This window comes from Ranitomeya imitator, chromosome 3 (assembly GCF_032444005.1).
Source record: "Ranitomeya imitator isolate aRanImi1 chromosome 3, aRanImi1.pri, whole genome shotgun sequence".
Taxonomy (NCBI): Eukaryota; Metazoa; Chordata; class Amphibia; order Anura; family Dendrobatidae; genus Ranitomeya; species Ranitomeya imitator.
Genome location: NC_091284.1, coordinates 165,292,454 through 165,310,498, shown reverse-complemented (window position 1 = coordinate 165,310,498; position 18,045 = coordinate 165,292,454). Strand labels below are relative to the sequence as shown.

At 43.4% G+C, this 18,045-nt stretch overlaps 1 protein-coding gene across 1 annotated transcript in view; it reads left to right on the top strand.

The window, feature by feature from the left end:
• The first annotated feature begins 4,390 nt into the window (after positions 1–4,390).
• Positions 4,391–18,045, top strand: part of ANOS1 (anosmin 1) — a 358,629-nt gene continuing 344,974 nt past the window's right edge. Inside the window, exon 1 of the mRNA XM_069761580.1 lies at positions 4,391–4,762. Coding sequence (XP_069617681.1) covers positions 4,562–4,762 — 201 coding nt within the window. The 5' untranslated portion in view covers positions 4,391–4,561. The remainder of the gene's footprint in view (positions 4,763–18,045) is intronic.

Here is an 18,045-nt window from a genome sequence, read left to right as displayed (position 1 = left end):
ACAGGTAGAAGGTGGGCATGACTGGATGCTCCACCCATATGTACTTTTGGACATTGATGGAGGTAATCCTAGTACTCTGTGCTCAGTCAAGCAGGGTATGCAATTTCTCCGAAAAAATTGAAAACATTTTCATTACCTGGCAGACTGAAGAGGGTGGAGAAGCTGTTTTTTTTCTCCACTCCAATCTCCCCCGAACTAAACTTATGTCACGCTGACCAAAGTCTGATCAGAATACTCAGACTGTTTTTCTTGGATGGAGAGAAAGCAGTTGTGTACACCTACCCTGAGTGACAAAATTGGGCAACACCTGGATACCATCCATGTGCTCTCCATTTTTGCTTGGATTGTTGGATTGTTTGACAGTAGATGTTTAAGGCGACATTCACACGTTCACTATTTGGTCAGTATTTTACATCTGTATTTTTAAGCCAAAACCCGGAGTGGAACAATTAGAGGAAAAGTATCATAGAAACATATGCACCACTTCTGTATTTATCACCCACTCCTGGTTTTGGCTTACAAATGCTGAGGTAAAAAAACACCAAATTCTCAAAGTGTGCACATAGTCTGAGAAACATCTATCAGGTTTTTTTTTCATCTGAGAAAAGCCGATGAAACTCTGACCAAACTCTGATGGTGGTAACTGACTCTGTGACCAAACTGTGATCAAACTAAGACAGATTTTCTCATCAGAGAAAAATCACTGATGTCTGAATGAACCCTAAAAGTAAGGCAAGACAAATACACTGCTCAAAAAAATAAAGGGAACACTTAAAACAACAGAATATAACTCCAAGTAAATCAAACTCCTGTGAAATCAAAATGTCCACTTAGGAAGCAACACTGTTTGACAATCAATTTCATATGCTGCTGTGCAAATGGAATACACAACAGATGGAAATTATTGGCAATTATCAAGACACACTCAATAAAGGAGTGGTTCTGCAGGTGGGGACCACAGACCACATCTCAGTACCAATGCTTTCTGGCTGATGTTTTGGTCACTTTTGAATATTGGTTGTGCTTTCACACTCGTGGTAGCATAAAACGGACTACACAACCCACTCATGTGGCTCAGGCAGTGCAGCTCATCCAGGATGGCACATCAATGCGAGCTGTAGCAAGAAGGTTTGCTGTGTCTGTCAGTGTAGAGTCCAGAGGCTGGAGACGCTACCAGGAGACAGGCCAGAACACCAGGAGACGTGGAGGGGGCCGTAGGAGGGCAGCAACCCAGCAGCAAGACGGCTACCTCAGCCTTTGTGCAAGGAGGAACAGGAGGAGGACTGCCAGAGCCCTACAAAATGACCTCCAGCAGGCCACAAATATGCATAAGTCTGCACAAATGGTTAGAAACCGACTCCATGGGGATGGTCTGAGTGCCTGACGTCCACAGATGGGGGTCGTGCTCACAGCCCAACACCATGCAGGATGCTTGGCATTTGCCACAGAACACCAGGATTGGCAAATTCGCCACTGGCGCCCTGTGCTCATCACAGATGAAAGCAGATTCACACTGAGCACATGTGACAGATGTGACAGAGTCTGGAGACGCCGTGGAGAGCAATCTGCTGCCTGCAACATCCTTCAGCATGACCGGCTTGGCAGTGGATCAGTAATGGTGTGGGGTGGCATTTCTTTGAAGGGCCGCACAGCTCTCCATGTGCTTGCCAGAGGTAGCCTGACTGCCATTAGGTACCGAGATGAGAACCTCAGACCACTTGTGAGATCATATGCTGGTGCGGTTGGCCCTGGGTTCCTCCTAATGCAGGACAATGCCAGACCTCATGTGGCTGGAGTGTGTCAGCAGTCCTGCAAGATGAAGACATTGAAGCTATGGACTGGCCCGCCTGTTCCCCAGACCTGAATCCGATTGAAAACATCTGGAACATCATGTCTCGCACCATCCACCAACGTCACATTGCACCACAGACTGTCCAAGAGTTGGCGGATGCTTTACTCCAGGTCTGGGAGGAGATCCCTCAGGAGACCATCCTCCGCCTCATCAGGAGCATGCCCAGGCATTGTAGGGAGGTCATACAAGCACGTGGAAGCCACACACACTGCTGAGCATCATTTCCTTGTCTTGAGGCATTTCCACTGAAGTTGGATGAGCCTGTAACTTCATTTTCCACTTTGATTTTGAGCATCATTGCAACTCCAGACCTCTGTGAGATATTAGTTGTGATTTACGTTGATCATTTTTAGGTTTTATTGTTCTCAACACATTCCACTATGTAATGAATAAAGATTTACAACTGGAATATTTCATTCAGTGATATCTAGGATGTGGGATTTTAGTGTTCCCTTTATTTTTTTGAGTACTGTGGGCCCTCATCTCTAGAGTATTAGATGCTGGATTAAAGGTAGTTTTGCCTTTATATAATCTAAACTATACACTAATGTTACATGTGTCATGTGATATTGATATTGTAGTGTCACATCTTGACATCACATCTAGTAAAGTCCTATGGTGTCACGACTCAGCCACCGCAACTGTGACACAAAGTCCTAAAGTTTTCACATGTACTGGATTTTCTGTTGCTAGTCAAGTCACCAATCCCTTAAGTCTCACTGGCCATAGACTGCAATGCAAGTTGTATGCGACTTAGACTTGCATGCACCTCACCTGCGCTTCTGCATTTTTTTATAGCAAACTCAAAACTCTAAAATAGTCGAGACACAGGAAGTCACAGAGAGGTTGCACAGATATTTTTAGTTGTGTGACTTGTCTGAGACCTGCTGTTGTATGACACACATCGCCTTATAACCTTAGCCTTAGGGTTCATTCACTTGTCCGATTTTCACGTTCGAGTGCTGTCTGTATTTTTCATGGAAAGCACTCGTGTGATAATCTGTGGGGCCATTCACATATCCATGAGTTTTCGTCGACTCAGAGGTCCTCAAAAATTGACTACAAATATCCCATTTTAATCAAAGGGTTCGATCTAAATCAGCAATGCAAGTCAATGGCTCTGTGAAAAAATCGGAAACATACTCGGATGACATTTTATATTCACTGACTGTCAGAATGGAGAAGATGGAGACTTTTTTTTATTTATTTCTCCATGTATGAGAAAATGGATGACACTCGGACCACTGATCAAACTCTGATCAAAATATTTTTGTTTTTCTCTTCCGTGAGAAATTCGGGTGTCTGAATGAGCCAATAGAGTTACTGAAATGTGGCAAATCTCTTAGGGTATGTGCACACGTTGCGGATTCCATTGCGGATTTTCCACGCGGATTCTGCAGAACTTTTTTACCTGTGGATTTTCTTCGGATTTTCTGCAGAGTTTGTGCAGATTTCGCCTGCAGTTTTACACCTGCGGATTCCTATAATGGAATAGGTGTAAAACGCTGCGGAATCCGCACAAAGAATTGACATGCTGCGGAAAATAAACTGCTGCGTTTCTGCGCTGAATTTTCCGCACCACGTGTACGGCGGATTTGATTTTCCATAGGTTTACATGGTACTGTACAACGCATGGAAAACTGCTGCGGATCCGCAAGACCAAATCTGCAATGTGTGCACATACCCTTACACTGCATTTTGGCTTAATCTTTGCGTTTGATGAATTTTTACATGACATCACAGTCCTGATTTGCTGCACAGGTAAATGATAGCTTATTCTTTGCTATAACTGCATAGAGATTTTCATTACATTTCCGCTATAAGTTCACGTTCACACAATCAGTGTTTGGTCAGTATTTTACCTCAGTATTTGTAAGCCAAAACCAGGAACAGGTGATAAATAGAGAAATAGTGACGTGTTTCTATTACACTTTTCCTCTGATTTTTGCACTCCTGATTTTGGCTTACAAATACTGAGGTAAAATACTGACCAAACACTGAATGTGTGACCGTGGCCCTAATCTTGGCATCATTTCTCCTCTCATGTGGCGTCTAAGGCTGCTATCACACTAGCAGTATTTGGTCAGTATTTTACATCAGTATTTGTAAGCCAAAACCAGGAGTGGTTGATAAATCCAGAAGTGGTGCACATGTTTCTATTATACTTTTCCTCTATTTGTTCCACTCCTGGTTTTGGCTTACAAATACTGAGGTAAAATACTGACCAAATACTGCTAGTGTGATGGCAGCCTAATAGGGACTTTCTCCCTACAGCAGTGCCATTAGCTATTTCGCTCATGCACAGTCCTTTTTGGTCTGGAGTATTCGTCCGTGACTATTCTTCCTCCCTTTCCTTTCATGTAGAACAGAATAACCTCAGCATCTTTTCACTTTTTGTCGTAGGTCTCATTCCATCCTCCTCTCCTCCTTTTCAGGAGCCAAGCTGCTGTCAGTCATCTCCCCACCCCAGCCAATAAGCCTGGGTGCTGTCAGCCCAGTACCACCCTGAGGAGGTGCAGCTGTTGGGAGAGGAGTGGTGAGAAGCAACAGCAGGAGGAGGAGTGGAGAGGCTCCAACCAAATAGAGTTGAATGATTGAACTTTCTTTTTTAGTTTGTGCAGCTCCCCTGCCTCTATCCCCTTCCCTCTGAGTGTGGTCAGCACTGGGAAGCTCCACTAGCCTCTTCCCTTGATTGATCTCTTGTACAAGATGAAGGATCTCGGCTGTTCCATCACCCTGTTCCTCGGGATTATCTTGCTGTGGGGCAGCTTTCCTGACACTAAGTCAGCATCTACTTCTCGCAAGCAGGATGAGTCCTTCTCCACAATGAGTGTGTACAGAGCAAGATGCACATCCAGGTGCCTGAGCCTGCACATCACTCGCATCTCTGCCTTCTTCAAACACTTCCAGGTACAGTGTGAGCCTGGCTGACTCCACATTGTTTGTGTGCTGGGCAGATGCAGCAGCATGTAGTGCCACAGAGATACTCCTCTCCTAATGGTGGAGTGTCAAAATCAACCTGTAATGAGCTTTCTGCAGCCACAGATGTAGCAGTGCTGAAATTGTCGTGTACCTGGGACTGCATCTCACAAGCATCATGATAGCTGTTGTGGGTGTAACTGCAGTCCTATGTAAATGTCCCTTTATGGCATTGTCACAGGACGATAAGTTGTATCAAATGACAAACTTTGCTCTGCTACATCTGCATACTACATGTGTTAGTCTCTTGGTGGTGAGAGAATATCTTGCATGCCATTTCATGCCAGAAATGTGGCTATTTATGAGAGATGTATCGTACTTATATATATATATATATATATATATATATATATATATATACACACATATATATATATATATATATATATACACACACATATATATGTACTATACGTACATATATTAGTACAATTGAAACTCTGTATTGTCACTGTTCTAATATGTATACATATATATATATGTGTATATATATGTAATAGCATTGAAAAGGTGATGCAATTAGCTCCATCTGACAAACTCAGCACTGCTACATCTGAGTGACAACCTTGCTGTCTGACATACTCTGCTCTGCCGTAGCTAACGCATTAAGACCTCCTTAAAATATGCTATTACACTACACAGTGATGCTTACAGGACACTGGCCTTGATTATCCTGCTATAAATGTATCCAAACTTGATAATGATTGAAAAATATAGAAATGGTGCCAATATTTGCCATAATATAGTGCACACAAGTGCAGGTGATTTACAGTGACAAGAAGTTATTGACATCCACTAATCACGCTTGGGTGACCAAGATCTGATAATCCGTGATGCTTTTAAGTTTATCTAAATGTGAGGTGTAGATGTAGCAGTGCTGACTTTGTCACTGACACACATAACATCATACATAGAGCTAAGTCACGATCTTATCTTAATGGGTTATTGCAATGCACAGAAAATTCTTTGCTTCCAAACAATGGAGTGACAAGTTCAGCTCTGCTACATCTCTGGCTTTTTCTGTCTTCCTTGATGTCACAACAAGCTGAATTGTACTTGTGCCATTAGGTGGTTGGGTTACACCAGTTTTCTAACACTACATTCAAATGTGTCTTCAAAATTAGCGTTTCTAACACCAACTTTGGGCGCAGTCGGCTCTTTTAACGTTAAAATGGATTAAAGGCGAAAGCGAGATAAAAAAAATTATGAAAATTCTGTGAATTTACCTGACTAAAAAAAAACGGCGCTGGCCATAGACTTTACTGGAGTTTCTGAAAGTTTGTTTATTTGGTGCTGAGCATGTCTTCCGTCTGCTTCAGTCTGGCCATTATTATGTGGAAGTGAGTGGCACCTGTTGGGTATTACGGTGACAAACGCCACCTCGGAGGGTCCTCCGTCACAGCATGCTGAAGTAATAAATGCTGAGAGGGATGACTTCAGACATGGTATGTTTGCCCCATGCTTCGCTTTCAGCCTCGGGCTCCTCACAGATAAGCCAGCATTGACTTACATCTAAAAAGCAGCATTTTAGTTGAAAAAAATCTCTGCTCACCTATTAACCTATGAAATCCACATAATTATTAGCCGACCTTTAGAGGGCAATGGCTGCGAAGCCGAGACCAGCGGTGTACATGTGTGATACATTTATTCCGACAAGCTTGGGATATATCTTGGCCCGCTGTGGGGTAAAGTGTCTCGAACCACACACCATAAACATTGTTTTTTAATAAGTGCGACGGAGAACGCAGATTTTTCTGTCAGACGAGATGACATGCAAAAAAAATATTCTATACGCTGAGGTATTTCTCTGAAATACTAGACAAGACGCAGGGCATTTCACTTAGTCTGAGCGCTCCCAATTATCCCCATGTGTTTCTTGGCCGAGGAGACGACTTTCTATTTACCTCACTTCTTCATGTTTGTCATTTGTGTAGGAGTTTTTGTGCTTTAAGAATAGTTGCAAATCTGTAGCTGCTGAGGCTTGTCGAAAGAAATGTGTGAATCACTTGTTTTTCTTGTGCTATATGGTCGGGTCACACTGAGGAGGTTGTCAACAGCAGCGCCAATTAGGAGGCTGAAATAACGAGTATAAAATCATACATATTAGTCCTTTCACTAATAATATGGCTATAGTATGTTATGCTTAGGTTTAGTGATGGGGTCATTTTCTGAAATTTCCCATTTTCACACCCTGACCTTTAGGGCTCATTCAGACTTCCGTTTTTCCCATACGAGTGCTATCCATTCTTCTCACGTATTGCACTACTACGTATGATAGTATATGTGGCAATTCACATCTCTGAGTTTTTTCATGAACCAAGCGGTCAGCAGAATATCGCGGAGACGTCTGATTTTGATCCGAGGGTCGGATCAAAATCTGCAATGAAAGTCAATAGTTCAGTGAAAAAAAAGGACAACATTTGGATGGTATACGAATGTGGTCCAATTTTCACGGACTGTCAGAATGGAGAAGATGATTTTTTTTTTCCTTTCTCTCCATGGATGACACTCGGACCACAGTCTGAGAAAAAGTGTAATCAGCATAATTGGTCTGTTTTTCTCTTGCGTGGAAAAATTGGACGCTTGAATGAGCCCTTATGCTAAACAGAGGAGTGCAGAAAGTTGTTACTGAATATATGATGGGCACGGTCTTCACACAGAATAGCTGGAAGTCACTGCTGACAACATCTTGATAGGTAAAATAGATTTTCTGAATTATAAATTGTATTTATTTTTTTCTTTACTTATTCTGACCATAAGCTCTTAATGGGGTTACCCATAAATAGTATTTATAACCTATCCTTCAGATGGGTGCTGAATGTGTGATGCTGTGGGTTCAACTGCTGAGACACCTGCTGATCACAAGATCAGGGAGCGCATGAACATAGAGCATGTGTGACCTCTTCTCCATTAAAGGGATTGTATGGTCGCATTATATTATTGACCACCCATAACCAGCACACTCACTGCACCGATCAGTTATTTGCTCTGGTGGCTACTGGATGTGGACACCATTCACTGTGTAGTAGCCACTGCTGAGTACTGCAGTGCAGGCTGCTCCTTTGCTGCTCGATTAAAAGTGTTTACACCCATCATTGCTAAAGGAAATAAAGTTTGATCTTGATCCTGAGGGTGCCGGGTGTCAGCCACACCAATCTGATATTGATGACCTATTCCATGGATAGGTCATCAATATGTTGTGACCAGATAACTCCTTCAAAAGTCTAAAGTTATTAGACAGTTAATGAACAGTTGGTGATCACTAAGGTTTCATTCACATGTGGGGACTTTGGGACCCCCATTTTGGTGTTTTGTCTGGGTTCCAGAAGTTGCACCCCTGCCATCTTACATTTATCACCTGTGGAAAGGTGATATATGTTATTTATGGGACAACCGCTTTAAGGCCGGACTCACACATATATGAGTCGCGGTTCAAGTATGGACCATGATACACAGACTGTCCACAAGTCTTCTGGTTCGAGCCCAACAGTGTCTTATTTGCCCATGAGGCTGTTGAGTTCAGGTCCGGAGGAGGGTGATTGGACCATGCATCATTGACCATGACACAGTATAAGTGTGAGAACCTTAGAAAAAAAAGTTCTAAGTATCTGAACTTTCTAACTCCTAAGTGAAATATTTGGAATAACTGGGGTAAGACCAACATTTTCCATTTTTAGGCTTTATTTTTGTGAAGAGAATATCATCTTCGCTGGTATTACTGGTAGACAAATTGCATAGAAGGTGAAAACTTCTGTAAAAACCCAAATATTCATGGATTAGACCAATAACATTGCAGCTTATGATTAAAATGGAAACTTGTCCTATCCGATAAGATAATCTTAGAATTAAGAATAGATTTTGTAGCCAGGTACTGACTAGAATGACTTTACTCCATAATATTAAGGCTTCATTTAAAAACAGTCCAATATTGCAGTGAGTATTGTGTGAACAGAAGAGGGCGCTGTGACTGAAGAACACAGACTGGAGGTCAAGTGCTAATAGTGATCTAGATACTTTGGGATGGTTTTACTACAGCTACCAGATGCACAAAGTCGGAGAATAGGAATGTATGAAATATTCACCTAAATGAGGAGGAACCACAACAAAAACATATATGTAATTATGTTTTCTTGTGGCAATACATGTCACTTTTGATATAACCACAATCATTAACATTTCCATGATTGTTCCTAAAATCTGGAATGACCCAAAACATGTGATTTCGGTTGCTTCTTTCACTGTGTGATACTAGTATAATTTTCCACTACCCCACCATTTGAGATCAGGACCAGAGATTATTACATGCTCAACTCCCTAATGACCAGACCTGAACAGACCTCAATGATCAGCCATGTATTTTTATTTTTCCATTTTTGCACAATGCAGCAAAGTAAAAAGCCATCTGTGCAGAATACGGTCCTGCGCCCCCTACAGTAAAAAGGCAGTGGGTATTCTCTAAACGGTAAATATTTTCTTTTTGCCTGTTTGTACTTTTTAGGCCGTGTTCACGTGTAATTTAAAGGTTGCGTGGTTTTTTTTTGCTCCTTTTTTATGGACATACTAGATGGTGGCCTGATTCTAACGCATCGGGTATTCTAGAATATGTATGTATGTATGTATATAGCAGCCACATAGTATATAGCACAGGCCACGTAGTATATAGGAGCCACATAGCATATAACACAGCCATGTAGTATATAACACAGCCCACATAATGTATAGCACAGGCCATGCAGTATATAACACAGCCCACGCAGTACATAATATAGCCCACGTAATATATGGAACAGCCCACGCAGTATATAACACAGCCCACGCAGTATATAACACAGCCCACGCACTATATAACACAGCCCACATTATATATAGCACATCCCACGCAGTATATAACACAGGCCACGCAATATATAACACAGTTACGCAGTAAATAACACAGCCCACGCAGTGTATAACACAGGGCACGCAGTATATAACACAGCCCACGCAGTACATAACACAGGCAGTATATAACACAGGCCATGCAGTATATAACACAGGCCACGCAGTATATAACAGTGGCCACGCAGTATATAACAGTGGCCACGCAGTATATAACACAGCCCACATAGTACATAACACAGGCAGTATATAACAGAGCCCACGCAATATATAACACTGCCCACATAGTATATAACACTGGCCACTTAGTATATAGCAGCCACGCAGTATATAACACAGTCCACGTAATATATAGCACAGCCCACGCAGTATATAACACTGCCCACGTAGTATATTGCAGCCACGCAGTATATAACACAGCTCACATAGTATATAGCAGTGTGGGCATCCCTGTTAAAAAAATAATTAAAATTACAAAAAATGTATATACTCACCCTCCGTCGTCCAGCAAAGCTGTCCCGATGCGCGCGCTGCTGCCGCCAGCTTCCGTTCCGAGAGATGCATTGCAAAATTATCCAGATGACTTAGTGGTCTCACGAGACCGCTAAGTCTTCTGGGTAATTTCGCAATGCATCTCTGGGAACGGAAGCTGGTGGCAGCTGCGTGCTCATCGGCGGCCGACGGAAGGTAGCAGGTTTTTTGTTTCTTTATTATTTTTAACATTAGATTTTTTTACTATTGATGCTGCATAGGCGACCAATCAGCGATGCTGGATTTCCGTGACAGACAGACAGACAAACAGACGGAAGTGCCCCTTAGACGATTATATATATAGATTTTCTGCAGATATCCATACCAAATATGTAATAACAGTCATCTTTTATCACTGCATTTTTGCTGCATTTTTAATGCATTTTTGATGCGTATTTAGCGCCGATATGAAGCCTGGTTTATAATGCAGTTTTTTAAGCGCAGAAAAGCTTTGATTCTGCACTAAAAGACTCAACTGTAATTTTTACATGCGTTTTAACAGGCTCCCTATAGAAGCCAATAGAGAAAAAAATGCACCAAAAACATACAGTTCAACCGCACAATGGGCATGAGAATTTACAAAATCACTTTACCCTTGTTTTGAACATTAAAGGGGTTGTTCGCTACTCGGACAACCCCTTCTTAATCCGTATGTTTCCCGCTTTTCAAATAACAACACTAAGGTTTCGCTCACATGAAAGCGAATCGGGCCGATTATGCAAATCAAAAGCAGCTTGAGCGCTGATCAGAGTTTGAGCCGACTGTCATCTGAGTGTGATCAGAGAGAGAATCACTGCACAGGTGTGGAGAAGATGTTGAACTTAAATTCTCCATCTTCTTCATTGTCTGTGTGCCTTTGGATGTCATCTGAGTGCCGTCCGATGTTTCATGTGCACCCATAGACTTGTATGCATGTTGCGATTGTTGTCTCATGCTGAATCGACATGAGAAAATAATTGCAGATGTGATCTGCCCCATATAATAACCTTAAGTCGAGTTCTACTTGATAAAGTAGCCAGCACTGTTACAGCAGAGTCGTCACTGTCTCTACCGGTGTCCACGTAACACTGTGACGTCACTCTCCCTCCTTTTGTATATATCACATACTTCCAGAGGAAGAGAGCACAGCAGCTCTCACTTCCTCCGGACGGTTCACAGGGTTCGTGTGACATCGCACTTTTAAGCAATCGCCAGGAAAGACAATGCCGGAATGCCATTGGCATCAGAGGTGAGTATAAGCAGGCTCGGACTGGCCCACAGGGTTACAGGGCAATCCCCCGGTGGGCCCTCAGTCCTCCTGTATGGGCCGTACTTGGCAATAATTCACTTGATTCTCTCAGTACAGAAAAAAGCAGCATCTCATTCATTAACCAAACTAGCTAGTTTATTATTATGTAGGTAAATTTGTGAATGAGGGTAGTCTAATATTTGTATGCTGGTTAAAAAAAGTGGGTCCCCCTAAGTCAATGTTAGTGATGGGCAATTGGCACCCCAGTCCGACACTGAGTATTGTTATTTTATAATGGGCTAGTAAATTAAGGAGATAAAAAAGCGCTATAGGGTCTTATCCTTCGGATTAATTGTAGTTTTTAACCCCTTCATGACCCAGCCTATTTTGACCTTAAAGACCTTGCCGTTTTTTGCAATTCTGACCAGTGTCCCTTTATGAGGTAATAACTCAGGAACGCTTCAACGGATCCTAGCGGTTCTGAGATTGTTTTTTCGTGACATATTGGGCTTCATGTTAGTGGTAAATTTAGGTCAATAAATTCTGCGTTTATTTGTGATAAAAACGGAAATTTGGCGAAAATTTTGAAAATTTCGCAAATTTCACATTTTGATTTTTTTCTGTTAAACCAGAGAGATATGTGACACAAAATAGTTAATAAATAACATTTCCCACATGTTTACTTTACATCAGCACAATTTTGGAAACAAAATTTTTTTTTGTTAGGAAGTTATAAGGGTTAAAATTTGACCAGCGATTTCTCATTTTTACAACGAAATTTACAAAACCATTTTTTTTAGGGACCACCTCACATTTGAAGTCAGTTTGAGGGGTCTATATGGCTGAAAATACCCAAAAGTGACACCATTCTAAAAACTGCACCCCTCAAGGTACTCAAAACCACATTCAAGAAGTTTATTAACCCTTCAGGTGCTTCACAGCAGCAGAAGCAACATGGAAGGAAAAAATGAACATTTAACTTTTTAGTCACAAAAATTATCTTTTAGCAACAATTTTTTTATTTTCCCAATGGTAAAAGGAGAAACTGAACCACGAAAGTTGTTGTCCAATTTGTCCTGAGTACGCTGATACTTCATATGTGGGGGTAAACCACTGTTTGGGCGCACGGCAGGGCTTGGAAGGGAAGGAGCGCCATTTGACTTTTTGAATCAAAAATTGGCTCCACTCTTTAGCGGACACCATGTCACGTTTGGAGAGCCCCCGTGTGCCTAAAAATTGGAGCTCCCCCACAAATGACCCCATTTTGGAAACTAGACGCCCCAAGGAACTTATTTAGATGCATAGTGAGCACTTTGAACCCCCAGGTGCTTCACAAATTGATCCGTAAAAATGAAAAAGTACTTTTTTTTCACAAAAAAATTCTTTTAGCCTCAATTTTTTCATTTTCACATGGGCAACAGGATAAAATGGATCCTAAAATGTGTTGGGCAATTTCTCCTGAGTACAACAATACCTCACATGTGCGGGTAAACCACTGTTTGGGCACATGGTAAGGCTCGGAAGGGAAGGAGCGCCATTTGACTTTTTGAATGAAAAATTATTTCCATCGTTAGCGGACACCATGTCGCGTTTGGATAGCTCCTGTGTGCCTAAACATTGGCGCTCCCCCACAAGTGACCCCATTTTGGAAACTAGACCCCCCAAGGAACTTATTTAGATGCCTAGTGAGCACTTTAAACCCTCAGGTGCTTCACAAATTGATCTGTAAAAATGAAAAAGTACTTTTTTTTCACAAAAAAATTCTTTTCGCCTCAATTTTTTCATTTTCGCATGGGCAGTAGGATAAAATGGATCATAAAATTTGTTGGGCAATTTCTCCCGAGTACGCCGATACCTCATATGTGGGGGTAAATCACTGTTTGGGCACTCGGCAGGGCTCGGAAGGGAAGGCGCGCCATTTGACTTTTTGAATGGAAAATTAGCTCCAATTGTTAGCGGACACCATGTCGCGTTTGGAGAGCCCCTGTGTGCCTAAACATTGGAGCTCCCCCACAAGTGACCCCATTTTGGAAACTAGACCCCCTAAGGAACTTATCTAGATGCATATTGAGCACTTTAAACCCCCAGGTGCTTCACAGAAGTTTATAACGCAGAGCCATGAAAATAAAAAATAATTTTTCTTTCCTCAAAAATGATTTTTTAGCCTGGAATTTCCTATTTTGCCAAGGATAATAGGAGAAATTGGACCCCAAATATTGTTGTCCAGTTTGTCCTGAGTACGCTGATACCCCATATGTGGGGGTAAACCACTGTTTGGGCGCACGGCAGGGCTCGGAAGGGATGGCACGCCATTTGGCTTTTTAAATGGAAAATTAGCTCCAATCATTAGCGGACACCATGTCACGTTTGGAGAGCCCCTGTGTGCCTAAACATTGGAGATCCCCCAGAAATGACACCATTTTGGAAACTAGACCCCCAAAGGAACTAATCTAGATGTGTGGTGAGGACTTTGAACCCCCAAGTGCTTCACAGAAGTTTATAACGCAGAGCCATGAAAATAAAAAAAAAAAAATATTTTCTCAAAAATGATTTTTTAGCCTGCAATTTTTTATTTTCCCAAGGGTAACAGGAGAAATTTGACCCGAAAAAGTTGTTGTCCAGTTTCTCCTGAGTACGCTGATACCCCATATGTGGGGGTAAATCACTGTTTGGGCACATGCCGGGGCTCGGAAGTGAAGTAGTGACGTTTTGAAATGCAGACTTTGATGGAATGCTCTGTGGACGTCACGTTGCGTTTGCAGAGCCCCTGATGTGGCTTAACAGTAGAAACCCCCCACAAGTGACCCCATTTTGGAAACTAGACCCCCAAAGGAACTTATCTAGATGTGTGGTGAGCACTTTGAACCCCCAAGTGCTTCATAGAAGTTTATAATGCAGAGCCGTGAAAATAATAAATACGTTTTCTTTCCTCAAAAATAATTATTTAGCCCAGAATTTTTTATTTTCCCAAGGGTTACAGAAGAAATTGGACCCCAAAAGTTGTTGTCCAGTTTCTCCTGAGTACGCTGATACCCCATATGTGGGGGTAAACCACTGTTTGGGCACATGCCGAGGCTCGGAAGTGAAGTAGTGACGTTTTGAAATGCAGACTTTGATGGAATGCTCTGTGGGCGTCACGTTGCGTTTGCAGAGCCCCTGATGTGGCTTAACAGTAGAAACCCCCCACAAGTGACCCCATTTTGGAAACTAGACCCCGAAAGGAACTTATCTAGATGTGTGGTGAGCACTTTGAACCCCCAAGCGCTTCATAGAAGTTTATAATGCAGAGCCGTGAAAATAATAAATACGTTTTCTTTCCTCAAAAATAATTATTTAGCCCAGAATTTTTTAATTTTCCCAAGGGTAACAGGAGAAATTTGACCCCAATATTTGTTGTCCAGTTTCTCCTGAGTACGGTGATACCCCATATGTGGGGGTAAACTACTGTTTGGGCACATGCCGGGGCTTGGAATTGAAGTAGTGACATTTTGAAATGCAGACTTTGATGGAATGCTCTGCGGGCATCACGTTGCGTTTGCAGAGCCCCTGATGTGCCTAAACAGTAGAAACCCCCCACAAGTGACCCCATTTTGGAAACTAGACCCCGAAAGGAACTTATCTAGATGTGTGGTGAGCACTTTGAACCCCCAAGTGCTTCATAGAAGTTTATAATGCAGAGCCGTGAAAATAATAAATACGTTTTCTTTCCTCAAAAATAATTATTTAGCCCAGAATTTTTTATTTTCCCAAGGGTTACAGGAGAAATTGGACCCCAAAAGTTGTTGTCCAGTTTCTCCTGAGTACGATGATACCCCATGTGTGGGGGTAAACCACTGTTTGGGCACACGTCGGGGCTCAGAAGGGAAGTAGTGACTTTTGAAATGCAGACTTTGATAGAATGGTCTGCGGGTGTCACGTTGCGTTTGCAGAGCCCCTGGTGTGCCTAAACAGTAGAAACCCCCACAAGTGACCCCATTTTAGAAACTAGACCCCCCAAGGAACTTATCTAGATATGTGGTGAGCACTTTGAACCCTCAAGTGCTTCACAGACGTTTACAACGCAGAGCCGTGAAAATAAAAAATCATTTTTCTTTCCTCAAAAATTATGTTTTAGCAAGCATTTTTTTAGATTCACAAGGGTAACAGGAGAAATTGGACCCCAGTAATTGTTGCGCAGTTTGTCCTGAGTATGCTGGTACCCCATATGTGGGGGTAAACCACTGTTTGGGCACACGTCAGGGCTCGGAAGTGAGGGAGCACCATTTGACTTTTTGAATACGAGATTGGCTGGAATCAATGGTGGCGCCATGTTGCGTTTGGAGACCCCTGATGTGCCTAAACAGTGGAAACCCCTCAATTCTAACTCCAACACTGACCCCCCCACACCCCTAACCCTAATCCCAACTGTAGCCATAACCCTAATCACAACCCTAACCACAACCCTAATTCCAACCCTACCCCTAAGGCTATGTGCCCACGTTGCGGATTCGTGTGAGATATTTCCGCACCATTTTTGAAAAATCGGCGGGTAAAAGGCACTGCGTTTTACCTGCGGATTTCCAGTGTTTTTTTGTGCGGATTTCACCTGCGGATTCCTATTGAGGAACAGGTGTAAAACGCTGCGGAATCCGCACAAAGAATTGACATGCTGCGGAAAATACAACGCAGCGTTTCCGCGCGGTATTTTCCACACCATGGGCACAGCGGATTTGGTTTTTCATATGTTTACATGGTACTGTAAACCTGATGGAACACTGCTGCGAATCCGCAGCGGCCAATCCGCAGCCAAATCCGCACAGTGTGCACATAGCCTAATTCTAAAGGTATGTGCACACGCTGCGGAAAACGCTGCGGATCCGCAGCAGTTTCCCATGAGTTTACAGTTCAATGTAAACCTACGGGAAACAAAAATCGCTGTGCCCATGCTGCGGAAAAACTGCACGGAAATGCAGCGGTTTACATTCCGCAGCATGTCACTTCTTTGTGCAGATTCCGCAGCGGTTTTACAACTGCTCCAATAGAAAATCGCAGTTGTAAAACCGCAGTGAAATGCGCAGAAAAACCGCGGTAAATCCGCCATAAATCCGCAGCGGTTTAGCACTGCGGATTTATCAAATCCGCAGCGGAAAAATCCGCAGAGGACCAGAATACGTGTGCACATACCGAAACCCTAACCCTAGCCCTAACCCTACCCCTAACCCTAGCCCTAACCCTAGCCCTAACCCTAGCCCTAACCCTAACCCTAACCCTACCCCTAACCCTACCCCTACCCCTACCCCTAACCCTACCCCTAACCCTACCCCTAACCCTAACCCTACCCCTAACCCTAACCCTATTCTAACATTAGTGGAAAAAAAATTTTCTTTATTTTTTTATTGTCCCTACCTATGGGGGTGACAAAGGGGGGGGTCATTTATTATTTTTTTTATTTTGATCACTGAGATAGATTATATCTCAGTGATCAAAATGCACTTTGGAACGAATCTGCCGGCCGGAAGATTCGGCGGGCGCACTGCGCATGCGCCCGCCATTTTGGAAGATGGCGGCGCCCAGGGAGAAGATGGACGGGACCCCGGCTGGATCGGTAAGTATGATGGGGTGAGGGGGGACCACGGGGGGGGGGGATCGGAGCACGGGGGGGGAATCGGAGCGCGGGAGGGGTGGAACGGAGCACGGGGGGCGTGGAACGGAGCACGGGGGGGCTGGAATGGAGCACTGGGGGTTGGAACGGAGCACCGGGGGGGGTGGATCGGAGTGCAGGGGGGGTGATTGGAGCACGGGGGGGTGATTGGGGCATGGGGGGAGCGGACAAGAGCACGGGGGGGAGCGGAGCACTGGACGGAGGGGAGCCGGAGCAGTGTACCGGCCAGATCGGGGGGCTGGGGTGGGGGCACATTAGTATTTCCAGCCATGGCCGATGATATTTCAGCATCGGCCATGGCTGGATTGTAATATTTCACCCGTTATAATAGGTGAAATATTACAAATCGCTCTGATTGGCAGTTTCACTTTCAACAGCCAATCAGAGCGATCGTAGCCACGAGGGGGTGAAGCCACCCCCCCTGGGCTAAACTACCACTCCCCCTGTCCCTGCAGATCGGGTGAAATGGGAGTTAACCCTTTCACCCGATCTGCAGGGACGCGATCTTTCCATGACGCCACATAGGCGTCATGGGTCGGATTGGCACCGACTTTCATGACGCCTACGTGGCGTCAAAGGTCGGGAAGGGGTTAAAAAGGAGCTGCTCACCTGATGGCATAAAGCAAAAACATGTGTGTATTGGCTGCTGCAGATCCATGGGCCGCCAACGCGACCTTCTCAGAGACGTCTGTAAAGGATAATTTGTGGATTAAATCCGCGCTGCCACAATAATACAATTTCAGATATAATTAAGAATTCTGGTGGTTTACTCAACGCGTTTCAAGGTCTATCTGACCCCTTCATTAGGAAAATTACCACAAACGTCTATTTTATAATGTGCAAATTGCCTCTTCTGAGAAAAAGAGGACTTAAACTCTATAGCGCCACCTGTTGGAAGCAGCGATCCTACAAGTCACAATCAACTCTTTAACGAGT